The following is a 10,267-nucleotide window of genomic DNA, read 5'->3' as shown; positions in this document are numbered from 1 at the left end:
CCCTCGACTTTTCTCTTTTTATCCTTCCTCCCTCCACACAGCAATGCTGTTGCAAACGTAAACGGTGCCATAAAGTAAGAAACCGAAAGTAAAATAATATTAATCGGTTATGTCCAATTTTAGATAGTCATTTACATATAATGAATGCTTCTTTTAGGAGTAAAATAAATTTACGAGTCCAAAAGCAGGTGTTTTCGGACACGCGTTTAAATGGGTTTCATTGTTTCCTAGATTCCAAGTTCTATTATTTATCACCGACGGTAGTTCCCATACATTAAGAAACACCCCAGTGTAAAGATCGGGAGACCGCAGAAGGGTATTCATTCGAACATCAGGGTAGTAGTAAGGAAAAGAGGATCGAAAAACATGGCTATAATGTTACACTGTTACACCAACTTTACCGTTAAACCCCTCCCTTCTATCCTTCTTACCACATCACCCTCCCCACCTAAGTCACGATGTCCCTCGCGCGCGATCGCGTTTCCACTCCGATCGGCTTCTCTCCTTGCAACCTTTCTCACCTCTTCCTTTCCTTCTTTCGCCTTCCTTCTGACCCATTGCTCTATCCTTTTCTTTTTTTATCAACGTCTACGTCACCACACGCTCGGGCCCCTTTCACCTCGCCAAGCGTCGTGTCTTCTCTCGATTTCTCAAATAAATGAAAGACATAATGCATAATTTGGATGATCAGTAAGAAAATAAGCAACAGGATTTAAGAAAGTTTACATAGACTTACCTGATGTGATTGAACATTGAAAAATAATACTTGAGAACCCTTCGACTTTTTCTTTATAAAAATTGTATGCTGCCTTAACAACCATTTAATATATATATATATAATTTCAATTCGCGTATTGTTAAGTATTGGCATATCAAGTAATTAACTTGTTCTATTTCTTTACATTTGTTTGATTTATTCAAACTATTTTCGTAATGTAAAAAGAAAATAAGAGTTTTCTGTTACATATAATGAAAATTAGTATATTAATAAAAACAGAATAAAAAATTAATAAGTATAGAAAGTGTGTGCTAAAAACATGATACTCCCTGTCCGAACTGCCTTGAACCAAGTTTGATTTACGATAGTGGTGTCCAAAAACTTTCCCAGTTAACATCTTAACTAACTATACCAGAATTATCTCATGTCACTATCATGTCAATATTAGTAAAAACTTTTATATTCTTTTCATAATCATTGTCATTATTTTTATAGAAATGTTTTACTATAGCATATAATATAAAAATTCGACATTATTACTCGCAGTATGTTTCATTATTTCAATGGTACATAAATATAACATTTCTTATAAAAAATATATTGTAGGTATACAAATGGAAATAGATGATAATAAGAATGAAATAACATTACAAAAATGGTTTAAACTTTTCATTAGAAAATTTTGTAGGTTGCGCGTCACTAAATTCACTACGTTCCCTAGGTTTAGGAGGTTGTTCGATCTTTCGTACGGAACGAGTACAAATGGCGGCATCTGGTCAAGTTATTTCGTATTAAATGTTTTGTTGAAAAATACAACTACAGATGAGTACAACCGTATTTCGGTTTTTGTATCACTGAATCCAGATGATGAGGTATGCACGAGGCAGCTCACAATGGTGCCGGTAACTGTGCTTCAATACCACCGTCAAATTTGTGATTTTTATTTCTTCTACTAATCTAGTATTGAGAATACACCGTCTAACGAAAAAAGCATGTAAGTGATCGATTTGCGAAGCTTTTTGTTGTAAAATCGTTATAGTTTTAATTCTTAAAGTCCTTTCTATTACAATAAAATTATCATTTCAAAACATTACCGTTACTGTATTTATTATTATTCTATCTCTCATTCTTGTTGAATAATTACTATATTTCGAATATCTTACATCATGTAAACATTAGTTTTTAGTAAGATTTTAAAGATTATCTCTAGCAACAAAGATAAAATCATAGATTTTACATTTTATTATATTAATAGGTGGTTAAACTTGCTAATACAAGTATAAAACTTAATAGGATGTAAGTATGGCAGAAGGTGGAATAGAACCAAAGCACAGTGACAATCAGGTATCTAAATTTCAATTGGAGGTAAATGAGTGTCTTGGTAATTGGCTAGTGTACTTACAGGTTAGTGTATTTTTTATGAGTTTCATGTTAAAGTACACAAAAACAAATTACTTTTTTTAATACAGACGCTTAATGGCCTGTGCACAGCGGGTACAAAATTGGCTCAATCATTACAAACACTTTTGTCAGCTCATGATACGTTAACACAATGCAGGTTAACAGGACAGTGTCTTGCCGGTTGGGAGGAGCTTACAAGAGCAACATGCATAGCCAGCAATACTGTGAAAAATCACATTATTTCTGCATTAAGGGATCATGAAACTCGAGAAGATGAAGGGGATAAGCATGTACATATTTATTTTGAGTTATCTTATCTCATAGAAAATTTGTATGCGACAGATTTTTATATTAAGCGACATGATTTTCAGGACATACTTAGAGATAATTTATTGTCATTCATAAATCTACAGTATCAATTCTGCGTTGCTTGTTGCGAATGCTTAGGTGAGAATTAAATTAAATCTTATGTAATTTTTTATTTACTTCAATGTGATTTATGAAATTATTTTTTTAGGGGGAATGGCAGAATGCTCCTGTTCTCAGAGTGGTACAACTGAATGTGATATTGCCTCTCTTCAACAATGTTTTAAAAGACTGTACAGTTCACAACCACTAGTATCTTCGTCGTCAATGCAACAATCTGTACAAAATTTTCATAGATCACCTTTACCATATCCCTTATTTCCTCTGCAGGTACAAACTTTGCAGCTCTTTTGTGACTTTCTTTTTTTCCTAATATTATATAGTGTTTGTATCGTAACATTTATGTAATAGGTTCAGAGGAGATGGTCCGAAACCGCAGCAGCGGAAATGTCGGGTAAAGTATTAGAAAATACTATGAGAAGATGGTCTATGCCATGGGATTGTAGAAACATCACAAACTGGCCGCGACAAGATGTTAAATCGCGATTAAGAATACCTCATCAAAACAGAAGTAGATCTACCACACCAGATACAATATGGAAAGCATCTACTATGGCTAGTCAAGATGGCTTGCAGGAGGCAATTCAATTGTTATCTTGTAAACCAGGTGTGTACAAGAGAAAGAAAACGTTGTCGATTATTAACAATTTCTTACAATCTCGAATTATTTTAATATTTATATAGGAATTAGGCCACTAAATCAATTAATTGCTTACAAAAATCAGCATATCCCAGGTGTTACATTAACAACGTGCAATTTTGAGTCAAACTACGATTCCATTATGTGGCCAGCATCTCGCAAAATAGGTTTTCCAAGGTATTGGCCACGCGGTTCCCATTCAAGTGACCATTCTGATCAATCAGGACATCGCGAAAGTGATCAGAGTGCACATAGTGGAGAACACAGAGATTCGGGTAGAGATTTGATGTATATTAAAATTTATTCGTCATTATTAATTGCAATAAATTATTTATTGTACGCTGTGCAGAACAAAGTGGAACTAGTGGTAGTCACGGAGATAGCAAAGATAGCATTCATTCGCACAGTGATCATAGAGAAATCGAATTTGGTAAGTATACGCGTTAAGTGCAATGAATAAAGTCAATCACGTATAACGTTTGACTTTCCCATTAGGTACCGTAGATACACTACCATTACGTAAGAGCAGTTCTTCGACGGATTCTTGCATATCAGCTTATAGTCGGTCAGGTTCCGAGAGCGCTGGTGGTGGGGTAATGCATGATTACAGTTTAAAACAATTGTTGCTATTATTATTACTTGTGGTTCTTGTATATTAGCTTCGATCCATAAACGATTATCGAGTATTTGATAACATTAGTAACATTAATAATTTCAGGAATGCGCGAGATCTCAATTATATTCTATGTGGAGTGGCAGTGATTTGCCTTTCATTAAATTGCCAGAAAGCAATGAAACGCAAGACGAACATCCGCCTGTATAAATACGTGGTATGTAAACATGTTTTGCGTTTTTCTTTCAAGTGCTGCAACTTTTGTTGTATTTATAACCGCAATGCAGTAACGCGCGTTAATAATGCGTATATGAATTAATGTATGTGATTGTTGAAAATACGCGTAAAACGCGGCATTTGATGTTCAATATAAACTAGAGTTGAATGGGTGTGTTTGTACAATATATTACGCGATAAATCGGTACATAATCGTTCAAAGAATGAAATATATTCAGAATAGAATTGTTTATAAAAATTGATTGTAAGATTTTTGATTGTCTGCGCTAGTTTATTTATGGACGATCATTTGATATTGGCTCCGTTTTCCCTGTCTAGTCTATCAATAGTTTTCAAGGAAAAATTGCTCATCGGTATCTTTCCAATGTAATTTCATTTCCGAGTTCCGCTCTTAGTTCAATATGTTAAAACTTTAATGGAATCTCCAATTTTTAGTATCAATATTATGCTAATATGTTGTTATTTATATTACATATAACCACATGAATTGGAAATTGAAAACTTGAACATTTTTTCCTACTCGATCCCTTATACTGTCTTAATATCATACATTGGTATAACCAAATGCAGTATTAAACCATATAGTATAAATTACATTTTCTACAATTTAATTATTCGCGTGTGCATAATATCATCAATCGTACAGATCGTCTCTGCTCCTCTAACGTGCGTAATCTCTATCATCTTGTTAATATCGTATAGTCATAGAACTTCTTATCGTCATAACATTGGTCAAAATTAGTCGTCTCTGCTCTTCTAACGTGCGTAACCTCTGTCATCTTGTTAATATCGTATAGTCATAGAACTTCTTATCGTCATAACATTGGTTAAAACATTTTAAAATATAGAAAAGTAAACATTAGAGGAACACAGACAATAGGTTTTATTTGAATAATTGACGCATCGAATATGCGTCAATTAATTATGAATGAGTCGATACATGTACAACTTGATTCATATGGCACAGAAAAAATAAAACATTTGACACCACAGAGTTACTTACATGCATATTTAACATTTAAGAATGAGGAATGAGACTACATGCTATGCCGTTGAAGTCACACCATAAGCCAATCAGTTCGAAACATCATTAAATTTGTTTGTTGTTCTTTTGCGTTTGCTTAATTAAATCCAAACGCGATACCATTAGATGTATCGACAATCGATAGCTTTCAGCCTTACAGAACATAATGATTTAAATTATATTTACTAACGAAGGGATCCCTTTTAAAGGGAACGATGTCCATCACTTATCGCATATTTTGTAGAAAATCGTTCTAAAAGGACGAGATAGTCGTCAGTCGTAAAGTTAGTTTTCACATAATGTCGAAACGATGAGTATCACAAACAAGTACAAACGACGTCACTGTTTGTAATTCAATTCTTGAAAGTATCATCGTCACTGAGATTGCACTCACCCATGACATTTTTAATTTTTATACATTTTAATACATACAGTCCACTGAAAGAAACAGGCTGAAGAAAGAACCGATAATATTAATCGATCTCATCTTCCACCAAGTCATCTTCGTCTTGGCCGTAATCGTCGTACTGATCTTTTAAGTCGTCCTCTTCTTTGTCCAAAGGACAATGTATGCATCTGGATTCGTTTATTCCATAATTAATACAGGTGTCTCCTATGCATTCGCAACAACCATCGTGAAACCATCTGTAACTTGTAGCACCCATGCTTTGGCAAGACGCCCGACATTTGTTCCAGGAGTTACATTGAGCCATAAATGCAACAGTGCAATTCACTGTCATTACGTTTGGTTTCAATGGATGTATCTCTTCGTCAGCGGTATCTGAAAGGACCACAAATTTCTTCGTCTGAACGGATTTCATGTAAACGTATCTTTACAACAACAACAAAGAAGGGAAGTATAAATACATACGCATATGGTATTTCATTTCTTTGTCGTGTTTTGGTGTAAATAAAGACATGTCGAAATCCACCGGAAATGTGAATGTGAGCCAACGTTCGTGTGGATCCGGTTCTGCAGTTAACGCTTGGAACAAGCCTGGCATCGGTTCGCTGAAGTCCTCCACGTGAGACTTCTTGCTTAATGGATTGTCCGTTATGTTTGGTTTTGGACATAGATCTACAGACAACGAGATAAACGATTAAGAAACGCAGATATACTTGTGATTCGTAACGTTCGTTCGCGAACATAGAGAACCGTAGGAAATAGAAGCGACGGCTTACCTACGCATGAACAGCACTCGTCGTAAAGGTAACTAAGACAAGAGAAACACTCCTTGCAGCAGGTACATGTAACGAGATCGCATTTGCAGCTCTGCGTAAGCATACACTTACTGACAACACTGGCGCAGATCGCTTCGTTGCATCCTTCGCAGTGTTTGATGATTGCCGACAGAAATGAAATTTCAATGATAGCGACGACTAGCGTTCTGCTCCAACTCATCATCGTGTTCTAAAAAAACAGTACATCGGCGGACATTAATATCACACTGGCTCAACTGGTTTCAGCGGTAGGCGAAACTTTTCCTTTGCGCTTGGCGGATCTTTGCGTCGATCGAACGAAATAAAACACGTTCCGAGGTCAAACTTCTAATGTACATAGCGATAGGACAGCGGTATCAAGTTTACATGTACTGTAAGAAGGTTATCGAGATCAATTAAAAAAGCGATAAATTGGCGCCACTTCCTTCTAATGATGTAACATCGCGAAGGAGCAAAAACACACGCATCTACTATCAAGTCTACGGTGGACCGTGAATCGCGTATGTTGATTACGACCATGAAGCTCGATTAAGGTTATTAAGAATATTCATGAACGTGAGTCAGGATGTCATTAAGAGGGGGTCGTGTGCCGAAACAACGAACTTTTAATCTTCAGTGTTTCTGAAACACCTATCCTTCCTTCCAGTAAACGACTAAAATCATGCACGGGAATCCATTGATCGATGCTACCCTATATTCAAGTTTATTTGTATATTTAAAACTGATTTTCTTTCATTCATGAAAATTTATCAATCGATAACTTTCATTCTTAAATATGCAAAGAATAATGTTAACCAAGCGCGTATGGTAATTAAGTACACGTTAACGAAAAGTACAGTATACAAAATACGTAGAAAGACCAAAAAGCTAGCGTATCGAGTACGTGATTCTGCGAGATAGAAGGAGCGAAGGAATGATTGCAAAGACGCAATGCCCGATAATTCGATGCAAAATGATTGCATGCGTAATAATTATAGCTTTCAAAGACCCCAATTAAGTAGCTATTTATATTCTGCATAATCACGTCCTACGATGTTTCAAGTGAATTATTATCGGAAAGGAATTTCATTCCAACGACCTATTACATGCGTGGATCCGAGAAAAATTGCGTTTAATTCGAGAATTACCTGGCTACTGTCGCTGTTTACGAGTTTCCAGTTTCAACACTTCACTAATATCATTATTTACGTGCAAGAAATTCTTCGCAAGCTACGAATTTCCTTGCCGTGTTGACAAACGTATTCGAAAGACACGTTCGATATTACACGATAGATTTCCTGACGAATTCCTCAATTTTACTGTATATCCGGACGTGATCCTTCGACGATGATCGTCTTGGTGAAACGAACTTTAACCGAGTAACAGGATGGATATTAAAGCATTCTTTTTCATATAGGACCCCCCACTTTAATGTTCGAAAGGTAGCAGTTGTAAATGAATATCGAAAGGAGCGGTTTTATGACGACTTCTTTCGGTTATTTGATTGTTGCTTGACGATTCTAGTAACGTCGCACTACTTTTGACAAATAGCCACTTCATTAAAACCTAAACTTTTTTCTAAGTCGCAACACCGAATGGAATGGCCTGCTGATTCTACACGGTCATAACAAATATATATAGATAGATCTTTCGAGAAATTCCTTTCCTCAGCGTGTCCATTACGAGTTGCCTTTGCGTAAATATTCACTTTGGATGTTGATTGCTTTGTACAACTGTACACATATACGATACTTAATGCGCAAATACCTGGCGTTCTTGGAATTCGGGAAAGTACATCGTAATGGAATATTGAACTAACGGAAAAGCGCGACTAATTTCGACTTACGAAGCATTTTATTGCCACGGTGAAGTATATGATTAAGAGGTTTGATTGAATTGTTTTAACGAAAGAACGAGTGTCCGTAGCACTCGTCAACAGAGCAACGTGAAATACGTTACAGTAGCCTTCGGAAATATTCCGCGTACATTATATTGGAAGAAAAAAATCCTCGTCCTGCTCGTTGCTTCTGCTCGATTGTAAATACACCGATAAACCGTGGAGAAACGGCTGCAAATTTTATTCGTCGAAGTGGCTAATTGAAATGCCGTGGATGTCCTATGCAACGAAGGAATCACGATGGAGGCACCGCGCGCATCGCGACTAGAGACTGAACAATTTTAGAAAAATTCCAACTGTATTGAAATGTAAACGTTCGTCATTCAGGGACAGACGTGCTTACAGCCTCGCCTTGTTCTGGCCCGAGGCAATGGAATAACTTCAATAACAAACAGCAATCGCCTTCGTAGAAGGTATCGTAGCGTTCGCATCGTCATTCAAATTTCTATTTCTTCGTGTCGTTCTTTATTTCGGTAGAAGTTGTGTATCGAATTGATCGCGAATGGCGTAGCATGAGCTTCTTCTTTCTCTTTCCTTTCTGCTTCCTTCTCGCTTCTTTCTTTTCGCTCTCCTTGCACCGTTCCTCTCTTTCTTTTGCAGTTCTTTGACTTGTCTGGCGTTGTCGCTGCCGCGAAAACGCATATCCAATAAGAGGCGACGAATAGCATACGGATGCATCAACAATCGATTCAAACCGCGCGAGTATTTCTAGAAAGAAGCGTACTTTTCTGTGTTTTCTAAATACCGTACGTTAATAGTAGTTTCGTTGAAAAATTCACGAACATCTTCGTCTTTATCGGTACAGTTGCTTCGCGTTTAAACGGTTTTCACGTGTTTCGTCTTTTAGCAGGAATTTCTCGGCTGATTTTTTTTTTTTAAGAATCTCGAAGAACGCGCAACGTATGCAAGATCTCATCGGACCAAAGGCTGCTCTGTTCGTATCGATGCTTTTAACCTGTCGTTTCTTCCTCGTTCTAAGAAGCAATAGAAAAGGGGGACTCGATCGATCGTGAAATGGCCGACTATAAATGCGTGCACGCGGCCAAGATAAACGTTTCGCAAGAATCCGATATCGCGTGGCAACGAAATATGTATATAGAATCGAGCATACTCGGTGAAGCAAGCGTCTCGCTAATTTTATAGAATAGCGAAACCGCAACAAGATCGACTCGATATCACCGCAACACGTCGGATGATCGAAGCTATTTGAATCATAGTAACTGCGCGAGTAGATCCATGGCGCCAAGCCTCACGGCTACGACAAACAACACGAGCGTCGATACTTTTTTCTTTCCGATTTTTCATCGCTGCAAGATCCACAGAAACAGAGATTCGCCAGTATGCTTTTACCTGACAATGCTGAAACGTATTCCAACGAGCAAGCGGTGGGTAGAGCGGTAACCTATGCACGGGTAACTATTTTAAGCACGCGCAACCGGTTCGCGTTGCGACTGGTACGAAACATGTTCTCTCCGTCAAACGTATCCTTCTTAACGTAAGAACAGCGTATTTTCTTGAGCAACTTGCAACTTGCAATGTTTTGGCTTTTCGCGTCGGATCCTCGGTGTTTCCAGAAAACAACACGATCTATCGATCTTATCCGTTCGGACGGCCCACTCTTGCTCGCACTAACTGACACTTTCTCTGAGCACGATGTTTGTCCGTGGTTGGTCGCGTATTCGCGCGGACCGACCGGTTTGTAATATTCCGATCTCGGAATCGATGCGTCGCAAGAGCTCGAGGCAGCGCGGTACACACTACTGGCGAACCAGACGATTCGACCGAACCGAAGGAAGGTGGAGAAGAAAAAGTATCCTGAAAATGAAGACGAGCGGATCTATGACGGGTGCGACGAATCGAAGAGCGACTCTCATTGGACTGAATTAAGGAAGGACGTGGACCGAGAGAAACAGAGAAGCGGAAAGGGAAAGAGGTGTAGGAGGAGGAGGAGGAAAAGGAGGTGTTGGCGATGGTAGCCAAGCGAGTTGGTAGTGGTGGTGGTGCTGCAGCCGCTGCCGTTGTTACCGTAAGTCGTTGCCGAACACATTGGTGGTGGTGGTTACTGATAGCGATGGTGGTGGAAAAGGAGAAGAGAGCAGCGAGTCCGCTCC

General features: G+C 38.0%; 2 protein-coding genes across 8 annotated transcripts; one reads left to right on the top strand and one right to left on the bottom strand.

The window, feature by feature from the left end:
• The first annotated feature begins 1,510 nt into the window (after positions 1 to 1,510).
• On the top strand, positions 1,511 to 4,186 carry LOC138184968 (uncharacterized). 2 transcript variants are annotated; one of them, XM_069123510.1, is made up of 10 exons: positions 1,511 to 1,712; positions 2,012 to 2,122; positions 2,188 to 2,409; positions 2,491 to 2,566; positions 2,637 to 2,815; positions 2,897 to 3,152; positions 3,230 to 3,460; positions 3,535 to 3,615; positions 3,681 to 3,778; positions 3,904 to 4,186. In XM_069123510.1, the coding sequence occupies exons 2-10, from the start codon at positions 2,021 to 2,023 to the stop codon at positions 4,006 to 4,008; spliced, it is 1,350 nt and encodes a 449-aa protein (XP_068979611.1). In that variant the 5' UTR covers positions 1,511 to 1,712; positions 2,012 to 2,020; the 3' UTR covers positions 4,009 to 4,186. The 2 variants fall into 2 exon arrangements, with proteins under 2 accessions (XP_068979611.1, XP_068979613.1); XM_069123512.1 differs by having other exon boundaries at positions 1,974 to 2,122.
• Positions 3,468 to 10,049, bottom strand: LOC138184986 (twisted gastrulation protein homolog 1-B). 6 transcript variants are annotated; one of them, XM_069123554.1, is made up of 4 exons: positions 9,507 to 10,049; positions 6,242 to 6,470; positions 5,931 to 6,137; positions 3,468 to 5,840 (listed from the first exon to the last, which is right to left on the bottom strand). In XM_069123554.1, the coding sequence occupies exons 2-4, from the start codon at positions 6,462 to 6,464 to the stop codon at positions 5,533 to 5,535; spliced, it is 738 nt and encodes a 245-aa protein (XP_068979655.1). In that variant the 5' UTR covers positions 6,465 to 6,470; positions 9,507 to 10,049; the 3' UTR covers positions 3,468 to 5,532. The 6 variants fall into 6 exon arrangements, with proteins under 6 accessions (XP_068979655.1, XP_068979666.1, XP_068979685.1 ...); XM_069123565.1 differs by lacking the exon at positions 9,507 to 10,049 and adding an exon at positions 8,246 to 9,438; XM_069123584.1 differs by lacking the exon at positions 9,507 to 10,049 and adding an exon at positions 8,106 to 8,239.
• Positions 10,050 to 10,267: the final 218 nt, after the last annotated feature.

The sequence above is a fragment of the Bombus flavifrons genome, chromosome 1 (assembly GCF_040668555.2).
Source record: "Bombus flavifrons isolate JBK064 chromosome 1, iyBomFlav1_principal, whole genome shotgun sequence".
NCBI lineage: Eukaryota > Metazoa > Arthropoda > Insecta > Hymenoptera > Apidae > Bombus > Bombus flavifrons.
The sequence above is the reverse complement of the archived record's forward strand: the minus strand, read 5'-3'. Positions and strand labels throughout refer to the sequence as shown.